Source organism: Athene noctua, chromosome 12 (assembly GCF_965140245.1).
Source record: "Athene noctua chromosome 12, bAthNoc1.hap1.1, whole genome shotgun sequence".
NCBI classification, from domain to species: domain Eukaryota; kingdom Metazoa; phylum Chordata; class Aves; order Strigiformes; family Strigidae; genus Athene; species Athene noctua.
In genome coordinates, this window is record NC_134048.1 from 22,128,703 (window position 1) to 22,142,826 (window position 14,124).

General features: G+C 39.4%; 1 protein-coding gene across 5 annotated transcripts in view; it reads right to left on the bottom strand.

Annotated features, from left to right (window-relative positions):
• RAPGEF6 (Rap guanine nucleotide exchange factor 6) overlaps positions 1-14,124 on the bottom strand; it is a 132,902-nt gene that overhangs the window by 17,042 nt on the left and 101,736 nt on the right. For 4 of the 5 annotated variants that reach the window (XM_074915671.1, XM_074915673.1, XM_074915670.1 and 1 more), the window contains 7 exons: positions 13,364-13,747; positions 11,104-11,315; positions 10,110-10,233; positions 7,782-7,805; positions 5,023-5,243; positions 2,429-2,620; positions 843-977 (listed from right to left, as the gene is read on the bottom strand). In XM_074915671.1, the coding sequence (XP_074771772.1) occupies positions 843-977; positions 2,429-2,620; positions 5,023-5,243; positions 7,782-7,805; positions 10,110-10,233; positions 11,104-11,315; positions 13,364-13,747 (1,292 nt within the window). The remainder of the gene's footprint in view (positions 1-842; positions 978-2,428; positions 2,621-5,022; positions 5,244-7,781; positions 7,806-10,109; positions 10,234-11,103; positions 11,316-13,363; positions 13,748-14,124) is intronic. The other variant, XM_074915672.1, reaches the window with a different exon arrangement.

The window sequence follows — 14,124 nt, forward strand, 5'->3', positions numbered from 1 at the left end:
AAAGTCGCCATGCCATGCCATGCTAATCCAGTGGCTTTGGGCTGTCAGTGAGTCAAGAGCAGCACAGAAGGGAGGGAGAAAAGCCTTACACCGTTCAGCACTGACCACACTGGCTGACTACAGAGTGCTGGTAAGAGATTTCAAATGAATTCCCATCCAAGGTTGACTAATGATGAAGTGATGCAGGTCTTTTAAGACGAAGACATCAAAAATAAAGGGATTCTCAGGGCATCATGATAGACAGGGGTGTATACAAAGCCCTGTGCACAAGAACAAAAATATGAATAGCAACTTGAGGATTTAGATGGATGCACTACTGTTGCAGCTATCAAAACCATCTGTTCTGGAGAACTGTGACAGCAGTTTATCTCCAATTCCATCTCATCACCCGATATTCCAGCTACCTTAAGCAAAAACGTTAAGATGTCTCAACAGTCACAGTTTCTGTGCAAGACTGTCGTCTTCAACAACTCCCCAGGTCTGTGAATCCCATTCACGTCGGAGGCCACTTAAATCTGAACTGACACTGCCAGGCCTTAGCACACGAGATCTATTGGGAATTCTGTCAGAAGCACTTGAGCAATTTTTAAGACAATTCTTCCCCTTTTTAAATAGCAGGTGACTTCTAAGGCCAAAACATATAAATACATCGAAAAACTATGTCTACTCACAGAAAGACATGATTCTACACTTGGCATGACTGCTCTAAACTACTACTTCTTTTCCATGTCATTATCAACAAACGTTCGTGCCACTGCCCAGCCTGGTTTTAGCACAACACAGGCATGAGTTCGAGACAGATGCTGACACACACGCTCCAAACGTTCACGCAGGACACGTACCTTTGCGTGGAGAGCCCTGAGGAGAAGCAGGTGGGCTGGAGTGCAAAGAAGATGCCATGGACATAGTGTCATCTGTTTGTTTCTTACTACTTACTTCCTCAGACAAGCTTAATGACTTCTGTGGGGAGCCTGTACCTACAAAACCAAGGGAATCGTTTACTGCATGTTATTCTTCTCTCAAGTTAGTGATATCTGTTTAAACTACAAATAAGCACCATGTTGAACAGTCACTAGAATAATACAGCAAAGAGAGGAGCAGATGCTCAGTGGAATTCTGCAAGTGGAGGCAGTCACCATTTCAAATTTAGATCAGATCAGCAGTGCCCGCTGCTGCTGCCAGCTGCTCATCTGCGGAGTGTTGAAACACCCCAGGTCCTAACAGGAACCATTGCAACAGATACACTGGTCGTGGTTTTGGCAAAAGACTAAAAACACGTGTAATGTGTAAAGCTTGGAGGAAACCCCTGCTCATGACACTGCTGGGGCAGTGTTAAAAACAATTTGCGTCGTAGCCAGCAAGTCAGTTCAAGATCTTCACAACCAGGAGTTCTCAAATCTGCACTCAGGGGCACTATTCACAACTTGGCAAGTTTAGCAAAACCCGTGTGCCACTGTACTTCACCGACCAGTGATTTGCTATTTCTTGTTCATTATTAGACCACCTCGCAGAGGACACGGTGCTGAGGAGTTCATTTAAGTTCTCAGTTCAGCTTGTGAGATGAACACTGAACACTTAACACATGGGAATGAAGAAACACCTTTCAGCAAAGCTTCCGGAACCTATCAAGTGTACAGGCTTTTAGGAGAGACCTGAAATAAATACTAACTGGAAGCACTATTTTATATGCTGCAATATGTTGTTTTCTGAAGCTATATTAACAGATATTGATGCTCGATGTATCACAGAATCATTTAATATCATTTAATGACTGCAAATAACTTCATTTAATAACCCACAATTGTATACAACAGTTATGCAAATAGGTCAAAAAACCACCATTGTAATCCATAATACTGCTTTGCAACTAGCAAATTTAGAAAGAGAAAAAAATTGATGCTCCCTAGGAGCAACTAATAACCTAAGTTGTTCCATTTGACAATAATGTTATTATAATGGTGTTCCAGAGGTTAAAATATTTAACGTCTGTGATTTGTTTCAATGATTTCACCTAAATATAGTATACTTCATTTTTGTCATGGAAAGAAACAAGCAATGTTGTTCTACTCCATTTGTGCAAGATCCCTTTAGAATGCAGAAATACACAGTAAAAGACTTAACACGCTACATCTGACCTGTTCAAGAGAGGTATTAAGATCCCTTTAGTTAGAACAAGTTCTACCTAAAGAAAAGCGACAAAGCAAGAGCACGCTTGGAGACAGCACCTGTTTTAAAAAGAATTATTAAAGAACCATGCAAATGACTAAGTAAATGGCACGCCCTCTCAAAACACAGCAACACGCTTCAGCTGTTTCCAAGTCAATGAGGTAAATGAAGCATAACAGTATCTCAAACAATCCACCCAGCTCCTCCCTCTTATTTACTTCATTTATAAAACTCTCCAGACAAGTGAACTGAAGATACTCACTGAATGTGACGTGCTCCTTTGTCAGTCCCTTTTTCCTACTGGGGTATAAATTCACTGTTGGAACCTGAAGAACTTGGCTCATCCTGTTTTGTTGGTGCTGATGGGCTTTAGTGGTTTGGCCAATTGATCTCATGGGTACTGGCGACATTTCTGAGGATTTTCCTCCTCTTCTCTCACTTAAATTCTTTGTCACTGTGATGGAAAAATGGCACATAAATACCTTGCACTTTGAATTGCAGGATTATTACAGTCATTCTGAGTACAACCATCCAGACAAAGCAACCGTGGTAAGAAGAAATAAGATAAAACACATTTGAAACCATTTTTATTCCAAACACACCTATCTCATTACAATGAAGAGGTTGTTACGTGCCACGGCATTAAAAAACCTAAACTCTCTGAAGTGTCATAGAGGTACTTTATCAAAAGACAAAAAAATGATTTCTACCACAATTAAAGTCCGAATTTTAGATGTTTGTACGTAAGGTGCAAAAGCATAACAGCATCTCCTTCAGAATTACGTAGTGCCACCGAAGGGAGAAGGAACGGTTGGTTTGCAGCTGGCATCAAACCTTTCACTAGGTGGCACAATTGATTTACAACACAGGGCACTGATTCCGTTGCTACTTTAATCGCAGAACAATTAATAAACTCTGAAGTTAAGGCCACCTGACTTTCCCTTCAACTCCCTTGGAAAAGTCTGGATTGAAGCATTACTGCTCCTCATTCCTTCTGCCAGCACAGCCAGGAGAATCTTACTACTAAGAGGAGAGACTGGGGAGCTCTATCTCCTAATTTTCTGGCTATGGGCAAAAAAACTTGTCTGCACAATAACAATCACGTACCAGGGCTCCCCAACTCAAAGCAATTTGGTTAAAATTTAAGTAAATGTACCAAGTGCAGAGAAACTCCCCTGGGAGCAGTTCAGTGCTCCCACTCCTCCGGAACAAAAACCACGAGGGGGCTGGCAGTTCCCTCCTGCTCTGCACTGCTCCCCCAGCCTTTATATATCCGTAGTTTGCAGGGCTAGCAGAATCTCAACCAGATTACCTGGGGTTTTGGGCTTTTTTTTCCCCCGGCTTTTAAAAATAGGTACTTTAATAATATGCCACTCTACTGTATATTTATATGCGTATCAACCGTCATTTTCCTTTTTTGAAGTTTAACAAAAAAAGGACTCGATGTGCCTAACTACATGGAGTAAAACAGTCAGTATATATTCCCTATTTTTAACTTCCAAATATCTATGGCTAGCACTGTGCAAACAAGATTTTAAGATTTAAAATAACTGAAAACCAACCTCATAACATTTATGTTTGTCTCCTGGGCATGGTACGGCCACCTGTGAGGTTTGCACATAGATCATCTATCAAGAGTTCATCCTGACATGCTTTAATTTATTGTTTGGGCAGGGGAGCAAAGCATAAACCCCACAATGGTGTTAGCTCGAAGTAGGAGCATTCTGTACTATTACATACCTGGCTGAACACAGCACAAGCAGAACATCTCTACTGGCCATGTACGATGCCGTGCCTATTTCTGTTCAGAGCTACCTGTGATTTCTGGTGACCACAAGCACAAAGCCAGGGTGAATACACAGAATTTAACATTTTTTTTACAGAAGGAGTCAAGGATGGCCCTTTCCAGGATTCCTACGTCAGTGCTATTTAAAAGGAATTGTTAAAAAAAATTGCACAGGAAGGCACCTTAGGAAATAACAAGGATTTGCATTTTTAACACCAAATAATGGAAAGGGCTTAAAATCTTATCTTCAAGCTGCCATCTCCTAGTCATGCTTTAAACTTACCTCGTCAGAGACAAAACAGTATTTGAGGCCAAAAAAAAGTCTTAAAATGCTGCATTTGGACAACAGACAAGTATGAAACATTATTTTGATTAGCAAGGTTGCTACTCTTTCGTTTTGAAGCAAACCTACCTTTCAATCAAGTGAAAATTTCCAAGGATCAAAATAAAATGCAATTACCATTTCTCATTTTTAAATAAGAATTTACTGAACTGTGTAAGACAGCAGGTCAGATAACAGATTGTTTATTAGACAGTTGCACAGAAGCTCAAATTATGGAAACTGTCCTGCTGCAGCCCTCAATTTTTGACTGTCAAGCCATGTCAATCCCATCAGTCAATATTGACCTAACTTCTCCTTCTCAACAATCTTCATTTATTCTAAGCTGTAATCCATTGCAGTTTCTATATTGATTTTGTCTCTTTTCATTTTCTTGCTGTTCATATGGTAAATGTTACTTTTATCCTTCCTAATTCTGTACAAGGACAGCAGGGCAAGAATAGAGCTAATGTACTATTGAATTTCCTTCCAGTCTGATGAAAAGACACACAGTTTAAGAACTAAAGGTCAAAATAGAAAACGTCACTGAAGTTTTCTGAGTTCAACCAAGAACTGAAGATAAATGCTGGCCTGCTGAAGCTGTGAGTACATGAACTGACAAACAAGCACTTACTAGAGCATTTTTTCTTGAAAAGAGAAGAGAAAGATCTTAAATGAGAATTTCTAGGGAAGGAACAAGATTTTTATAAATTCCATAGATCATGCCACTGTTGTAGACCACTGTACTTACGAGTGCTATACGCAGGCTCACACTGAAGTGACAATATCTGGATTTTGTCCTCGTCCGTCTCTACATTCAGGTTGGACAAGTACTGCTTCACCTTCCTCGCCATCTGGGCATCCTCGTACAGCTTCTTGGCATTCAGAAGTGAGCTGCGTCGGGCACGTTTTTTGTGAGCACCTCCCTGTACATCCAGCATGTTTGAGTTTGTGCTGCCCTGGCTCAGAGATCTAGAAAAAAAAAAAAAAAAAAAGAGCAAAGTGGTAAAATTTTTAGTTCTCAACAGCGATGAGGAGCTACAGTAGCACACGCCAAAGCAGATTAATACCAATAATCTTCAGTTAGGGCTAGTGCATGCTGATGCAAATGAGTTAAAAAGATGAACAGCATTAAAACAACACTTGTCTTAAAAAATTCTGGTAAATTGATAGCAGCAATTTGAGTCCAGAAAAAGACTGCATGTGAAAGTGTGGAGCTAGCAAGAAGGAGGCGCAACGCTGCGTAAAGTACCCGTTTAGCTCTGCTAATGAGTCGCAGTCTTGTTCTGCAAAACCCACTACTTCAACTGAGGATGGTTAAGAGAGGACAAACTCGGCGACTTTGTTCATTTAAGGCATTTGGTACCCCCCTGTCAGCAACAGAAACTTCTCACAACTCAGCTGAGTGCAGACGTGAGTGACTGGTGTAATCCTCTTAGAACACTGAGCTTCTGACAGTGCTTAAATTAGGGGAAAAGTTATGTTAAATATGCAAAGTACATTATATTACACACTTAACTTCTTTCTCCAATTAAGTAAAAACACTCACAGAAGAGCAGCTCATTAAAAAAAAAAATAAATGGATCCCAACAGAAGTCAGGAAAGCAGCAATAATACACAGACTTGCCCAGACGTGCATCTAGGAAAGACAACGCTCCTCAAAGCTCCTAATTTTGAGCTGTCAATTCTATCAGCAACTGAAGCAAAAATAAATAATCCCCAAACAGTTCACATACATCAGTTGCTCTCCCTGACAGTCACTCCTGTTCCCACCGAGTCAGCGACCAACTAACTGATCTTGGTTCAGATACACACGTCACCTCTGTTTCAACTGTCAGAAGCCCTACGGCCACACCAGTCCGTATGCATTTATTAATAAACGGAGATTTTTAATAAATGGAGATCACAGCATATGTTTCACGTGAATTCTAAAGGAAAGTGTCAATAAAGTTGTTTAAAGTTGTTTATGGGTTGTTTTTTTTTAAAACATTCAGAGGAGTAACTTTGTTTTAAAAGGCTAAATTATTTGTAAAGATGTTTATCAGAGATCTCGAGTGTGTTTACAGAATCACAAGTGGAAGAATAAACAATCTCCAGCACAGAAGAGCCGTGACTACAAGAGTCAGAATGAAACATATTGTTTGAGGAAGTCTAAGGAATCGAGCACACTGAGCCTAAAAAATAAGAAATGGTGCGAAACGGCTGACTGCAGGGTTTTCAAAGATAAATCAATCTAGGAGAAAATGTAAGCTTACAAACTGATAGAAAATTATGGCTCAATTAAACAAAAAAGTAATGCTATTCTAGGCAAAGAGCAGCAGAAGGCATGATGGGCTGTTCATACCTATTCAGACCAAGGGGACATTCCTACCTCCTATGGGCAAGAACTAAACTAGTCTCTATTATATAATGAAACAGGAAACTACATTCTGTTTATTTTTAATGACATAAATATTTTATTGCTTATGTACACGCTGTTTTTCTTTTAAGTCTGGACTCGACTTTTTAAGGCAATTTAATTCCATTTCCTTTGGAAATGATTCTTCTTTATTCACTTGTGTTCACAGTAACCCCGAGGGTTAGAAAGCAGGGTGGCTCCAGCTGGGTCCTGGGGCTCTGTGCCCGTGATGATTATCACCCACCCAGCGCTGCCAGCCGAGCTCTCTGCACCACGGGCATCCACACGATGCTGCTTTCCCAGCAGGGACCAGTATCCAGGCCTGCTCTCCCAGTTTGTCTAGCTCTGGCACTGTCCCCATCACTGCTGGCGGGGGTAAATCCGTTCTCGGCGCAGAAGTGCCTGGGCACTCTCTGCTGACGACTAGGGCCACACCAGGCTCCCTCTCCCCTCGCAAAGGGGTTGTAGGGAGGACAAAGCACACAGGCAACAGTTTGCGAGCAAAAACACATAAAATACGGCTACAGTCACCTTAAAGTCCCTGCCACGTGTCAGTCGGGAGCTTCACAAGCCAATCATAGTACTCTCATTATTGAGTGCTTGCACAGTCGAGAGTCCCAGTGAAACCAGTGAGGATTTTGGTGTATGAAATGTGAGATATATTGTAAATATGTACTAAAAATAAATACTCTGAAGCATGAACTCAAACTTCAGGGGGGAAATTACTATACCATTATCATATATAATGCACCATAATTCAAAGCATCCTTAGAGTTTAAATCGCAGAATGACTTAAACTCTTCTGTTACATCTTACAAAGCAAATTATTTATTTCCCCAAATACTCTGCCTTCCAAACTGCACAGCAGGTGGGGTTTTTTTAATGCATAAAGCCAAAACTCAAACAACTTGTCCACAAAAGCAACTCAGAACTTTTATAGCTGCAGTATAACGTTGACTGTAATCCCTCATTCCTGTTTTCCAAAAAATATGTATTGCAGGGTTAATAAAATGCATGCTGTATTTCAGATGCATGCACTAACGAGGAGGATGCAGTATGTTAAGAGTTGCATAATCTTTATTTATCTTAGTTGCATTCATCTCTACACTTACCCCAAACTTCTCCACCTCTTCTTCCTGTAAGCAAGAGCCATATACATTGAAGCATGTATTTGAACAGAAAAGCACAGGAAAAAAATAAAACAGTTGAGAGTCAGGAAGAAAGATGTAGACAGGAAAGAACAGAAAAGAAAAAATTTCTATACAGCAAAATTTTTCTCAAACAATAACACAATGTTTTAATGGAATGCAAGGGCAGGACTTGCTCAAATACTTCAAAATGGAAGAACATCTATCAGTTTTTTGTTTATTTTTAAGTTTAACCTATGAATTTACAAACCAAACACGCATTAAATTTTCTTGCTAAGTATTTCCCATAAGTCAAATTCAATTTTGACGGAGTGAGTGAAACTGCTTTACTTATTCATATTGCAGAAAGTGTGATTAAATTAATTTATTCTTTGCATTAGGACTGCAGTAGGCATATGAGAAATCATCATCAGTATTCAAGTTTATGATGTTGTTTTCTCTTGATTGCTTGCTGGAAAACAAGCTAGTTGCCAAATATACGCTGAAAAACTAGATGCTTTATATTAATCGGTAATGAACTTGCTAGCAAGTCTCATGTTACCACTAACAAACATCCCTTCTTGCTCATTTTTAATTTTCAAAAGCAATTATTGGTGCTTCATAACACAAACTGATAGATCAAACACCACAGGCAATGAAAATGAATATAAATGATGTGAAAACATGGAATTATTTTCTTTTAATCTTTGCACTATCTTTAATATTAGATGCCTAAGCATTTTATGTCAGTGTGCATAATTTAAATTACGGTCATTAAAACGCCTTCTGTAATTCTGAAAGACATACTAAAGGTAACTATTTACTATTAAATTCATTTACTGATCAGACTTCATTAGGTCTTAGAAAGTGCACAGGGCATCAGGAAAAATTTATTTATGGACTGATTTCATCTGTGAATGCCAAAGTTTCTGAAAAGAAATCGTAACTTATCAGTAAGTAGCTTTTTGTTTATGTTAAAAAGGAAAATTTGCTAATTCAAATCCAATAGTAGGGAGGTGAATCTCCACTTTGAAACAAATCCATCTTTAATCAGCATGATCAAGGCATCTGTTATTTTCGTCTCAAACCTCGACTGGACTGATTTTAAACAAAATACTTATCCTGATAGTCAGCCTTGAAAGCAAAAGCCAGGCAGGATCGATGATGGTCTGTGAGAACCACCTCCCCGTGCTCTTACAGACGCTCGGCGTCCCCGCACCCGCTATCCCCTTCCACCGCGCAGATGTAACTGATCCCTAAACTGAGGATAATTCCAGCTGCACAGGTGAGCTATCAACTGGAATTTATTTAGGGCTTGCACAAAACACGCTCCACCCAAGCAACTGCCCCTTAAGCTCCCTCCACGGTGCTCAGGGAGCTCTGCTGCGGGCACTACACAGGGAACAAATGCCTCAGGAGACTATTCTGGCTTTTGCTGAAGTAGAATCCGTGTAGTGACACAGCACAGGACATCGCCTCGTCACCAACTCCTCCCCTGAAGGGCATCCCGAAGGGTTTTTGTCTGTTTGAGAGGCAAACGAACAGCACAAGGACAAGCAACCACCCCGCTCTCGGCAGGGATGTGCAGGGATCACAGTGGACTCGCTGATGCTTTTAGTTCAGCCATGGGAAGCAAACAGATGAAGGAAATTATTTAATTCCACTAAATGGAATCTGGAGCTAATCAGCACCAGATTAGAAGTCGTGGCGCTTTTAGGCTGCAGTTTGTTAAAACGGAGCCTGATGTTATTTTGCATCAGAAAAAAATAAAAATTAAAAATAAGAAAACACCTTCCACCTGCTCACAGCCTGAACTTATCAAATATTATGTAGGTGGGGCAAGCTGTGTTTAGAACATACAAAAAAATATTTTGTTTGTTTTTACTGTGTTATCAGTGGAGTTTCGTTTTGAAGCAACATTTCAGTTTTACACAGGGGTGATTTAGGTTCTTTTTTTGGATATATATATATATATATATATTATATGAATTCCTCCCCAATATTATACCTCTCCCAAAACTCTACTGATACTAACATTTTCTTATAACATTTTATTTAGCAAAAATATGAATGGTTAAAGTTAGAACCTATTCTTCTTTGGTTTTAAAGACAACAAATTGGTTTAGTAGTCATTAAAAGCAGGTCTTGGAAACATCAACTGCACTGCCCTAACTTGATAAAGATTGTGGTTCTGATGGTGAATGTCAATGGTGAGTTACACAATGAAATACTAACGTAGTGATGCACACACAAACCCAGACCCCTACCCACGCTGAGACACCTTCAATCCTACTGTCTTTCTAAATTGCACACCTTTGTCTGAACATGACAGCCGGATCCATGTTTGCAGAGGTCATTCTGATAACTTGGCGAATTTCTTTGGCAATCATTCGGAGTTTCTCAAAATTTACCAGGCCATCCACTTTAGAATCATTTCCTGCATAATGGAAACACATACACACGAAGAAAAAAAAAAAAAAAAAAAAAGAGTAAGGAATACTTTTTTAACAGGAAAGGTGTTTCTAAGACCCCCACATCACCCTCCTCGTCCCTCCATCAACAAAATTGCTTAAAGCAAAATAACAAAAAACCCAGGAAACTCTGGCAAAACGCAAATGACAATCAGGCCCACTCAGACTATCTAGCATTACTCTTTGTAATCTATTTCTAAAGTAACAAGTACTAGTAGGAGGGAAAAGGAGTGAAATATGCCCAAACTCACTGGCATAGATGTTAAAATCATATAAATATAGAACTGACATCAACAGCATTCACATTCTGAAATTAGTTCAAATTGTTCTGAAACATCACAAGCAAGAAGTGGGCATATTTGGAAATGCTTAACCTTAACCGATTGTGAACAGAACTTTGTGTAAAAGGAATAAAAAAGGGAAATGTTTAAACAAAAACCCTTGAAAAATGCTGAAAGCAAGAGTAGGAGGTGTTATATCATCGTAGCTGTTTGAAAGACACAACATGGAACAAAAACCTAGAAACATCGCAGCAACAAGTTTCTGTAAGAGAAGTATATCTGAAGTAGTTACCAGTAGTAACTGTGACCACACTCACCTACTCTTCCACCCTAAACCTTAGGACAGATTAAGCAGTGCTTTTAAAACACTAAAACACGCATTTAATTTTTGTCTAGGGTTAGAGTTCTGATTTATTTTACTCCGACAAAGGACGCATCAAAAGCATCCTACTGGTGGCAGCTTCTTTGAAACATCTGTTGAATCACAGACCACTGAAGAAAGGCCTAAAGCATATTCAATGTTTTAGTTTATTATTTCTCTCTGTTTGACTTTACCTTCATGCAGAAACGTGATATCCTTCTTGACAACAGGAAAAAGCGGAATAATTGGAGGCTGCATGCTCTGGCTGCTGAGGATGTTGCGGTATTTTGCCATGTTTCGAGACGGATCAAAAAGATCTTGAAGGTCTCTGAGGTGCTTTTCATACTTGCTCGGTAACTTTTCCCAAGTGCCTCTGAGACGTGCCACTGGTGCTAGATTTAACCCGCTGTAAGGCAGATACACTTCGTTATTAGCTGTCAGCAGAATCATTTACCTTTCATAAGGAAGTAAAGGGTTGGGTTTTTGTTTTAAGGATTGAAAATAGCTTTCACAAGGTTCACTGTAAAGCTGGCTGAAGGCCAGGCTGCAAGTTCCGTCACAATAAACCTCTGCTGCTCACTCAGAGAGCTGTAAAAAGTGCGACTGCTTCCTACTCACAGGCCACAAATTTCACGTTGCCCTGCCAAAACCATCCTGCTGTAACACAGGACTGACGCACATTTAATTTAAGAACCACTTCTATATGCCACAATAAGGATAAAAAGGCTGAAAAATTAGTGAGGTGAATACATGGCTAGGGTAGCAAGCGAGAACAGCGGCCAGCTTATCCCAAGCAAGAGTGGCAAGACTTAAGAGGAGTATGGGGAGTTTGTAAACAAGCCCCAACAGACTGAGAATTAGAAAGAGCAGATATGCTAAAACTTGTTATTGTGCCCTCATTCTCGTTAAGTAAAAATATATCCAGAATTATCTGGATGAAATAAAAAAAATATAAATAAATTTAAATACATCCTTCCTCCTTATCATCATCTGTCACCAATCTTGCTCAAGAAATTTTGCAATGGCTGCAGAGTCCTTGTAGCTGCAGACCTGGAAAGTGATATTCTCCAGCACTCATTAGTAAATCCAGAATCATATAATTACTGAATTTGCTATTCTAAAAAGATTTTTTTCTCATTCTGAAATCTTAAAAAAAAACCCTTATTTTGGTGGTGGTTTTTTTGTTTAAAAAAACCCTCCACATTTCTCTTTGTGCTATTGTTAAACCACAAACAAAGCCTTCTCTCATGTGAAAAATCAAACATATGCCACCACACAGCTCCCCTTTTACATGCCACATTAGGATGGTTATCCTCCTATTTCATGACACATATGGCATCGTATTGATATGCAATGCAAGGCAGAGCAAGAAGGAGAACCCCTGTGGCACATGCTAACAAAAACATATTCCTCTGGAAATAAGGGTAAAACAAAAGCTAATTTATTTGCCTTTTTTTTTTTTTTCTCATCAAAGATCACTTCAGCCATGGCCTGATTAGACTTAACTGAGAAGCAGGAAGGGAGAGTCATTTCTCCACCTACAATAAACCATGAGAAATTAGGGAGCGGAATATAGAAATTAGATTCAGTATCCACATGTGTATTCACCATGTAATGAGTAGCCACAGCTCCAATGGTTTCCCGGTACCCTTTAAGGAAATTCATTAATTCTTTAATGTATGACTAAACAGAAGCCATTTGATAACCTGGCTAGGCATGGAAGAAAATATTTTAAAATGTTATTTTCAAAGATAGTGCTGGGATACAGCATGAATCCAGATCTTTGTCTGATGAATCACAACGCCTTTTTTTTTTTTTTTTTTCCCCTTAAACTGGGTGTAAGATAAATGCAAATAAAGGAAACGCTGAACTCACACTGTTAAAGTAGCAGCATCTAGTATAAATCAGAAGAGAAAGTCTAAATGTGCAAATGAAGAGAAAAAAAAAATAGAGAAGCAAGCAGATGACAGGAAAGAATGAAAAGGAAAATTTAACTAAAACAAGAATGATTTGAGGAAGTTCTTACAATGAAAGGAAGAAATAAAGTAATCTCATCACAGATATGACTCAGTGCACACTGAAAAAGTAACAATGACTGAAAAAAAAAGGGAAATTGGGTGCCAGATTCACAGAAAATGACAGAAATGCTCAGGCAGGCTCTGAAATTCATCAATCAAACAAAGCTTTTGTCGAAATCTTCCTCTCCAGTTAAGAGACAGTCACATCAACCACCGCAGTGAGACTGAACTTCTGAGGCTGACGAAGGAGAAGACGGCAGTGACAATACATCAATTTGTACAGTCTGGCTTTACAAAAGCTTGGTAATTCCCTTAAAACCGCCTGGCACCACCGGTAATCTGTTCAGGATATACCTATTTCTTCTCTTTCCGTTTAGATTAACGGAATTGCCTTTGACAGCACAAAATCAGGTCTGACAAACGGGAAGCACTTTACCTTATAACGGCGAACATGGAATTGAAGTTCTTGCATTCTCGACAGTGGAGGGCAATTTTAATGAAATGCTTAATAATCTTCATTCTTTTGAGTTGGTTGACCTCTGCTAAAATTTCCATGGCAACCCAGAACGTCTCTTGATTTATGACGTCCTCAAACTGTTTCAGGTGAGCATTTCCCGTTTTGGAGTCCAGCTTGTAAAGGTCATCGATGTATTCCGTCGGCTCAATATTGCGAAACAACTCAAAGTCTCTCATGGAAAGTTGAGTGGCGACCTCAATGGTGCTCAGCTGTAGGAGGGAAATCTGGCTTTCTCTCAGTAGCTCTTGAGCATCCTCATCTGAGCATAAGGTCTCTGTCTCCATATTGTTTTTTAGATAATACCTAAAGAATAATTGAGTCACAATAAAACATCAGAGATGCTCTTCAGAGAGTTTGTGAACACAAGGACATTGAACTACACCAATCAATGTGGACACTACTGACACCACAGGGGTGCTTACGGGAGAGTATTTCCATGCTGCTCTTCACAACCCAGAGAAAGAGGCAAAGACAGAGGCAATAAGGGACAGCATAACCTTGTACTTTAACTAGTACAAAATACCACCATTACTGGAGAAAAAAAAACATTTCAAAAGCTGTTTTAATCTACCTCTTTGCCAACATTTTCTGTACTGTAGTCCATGACATGCTGTAGCTTTCACCTTCAGAAAAAGGTCGGTTACTTCTCCATTTGTAAATTCAGCAATGAAATAACATTT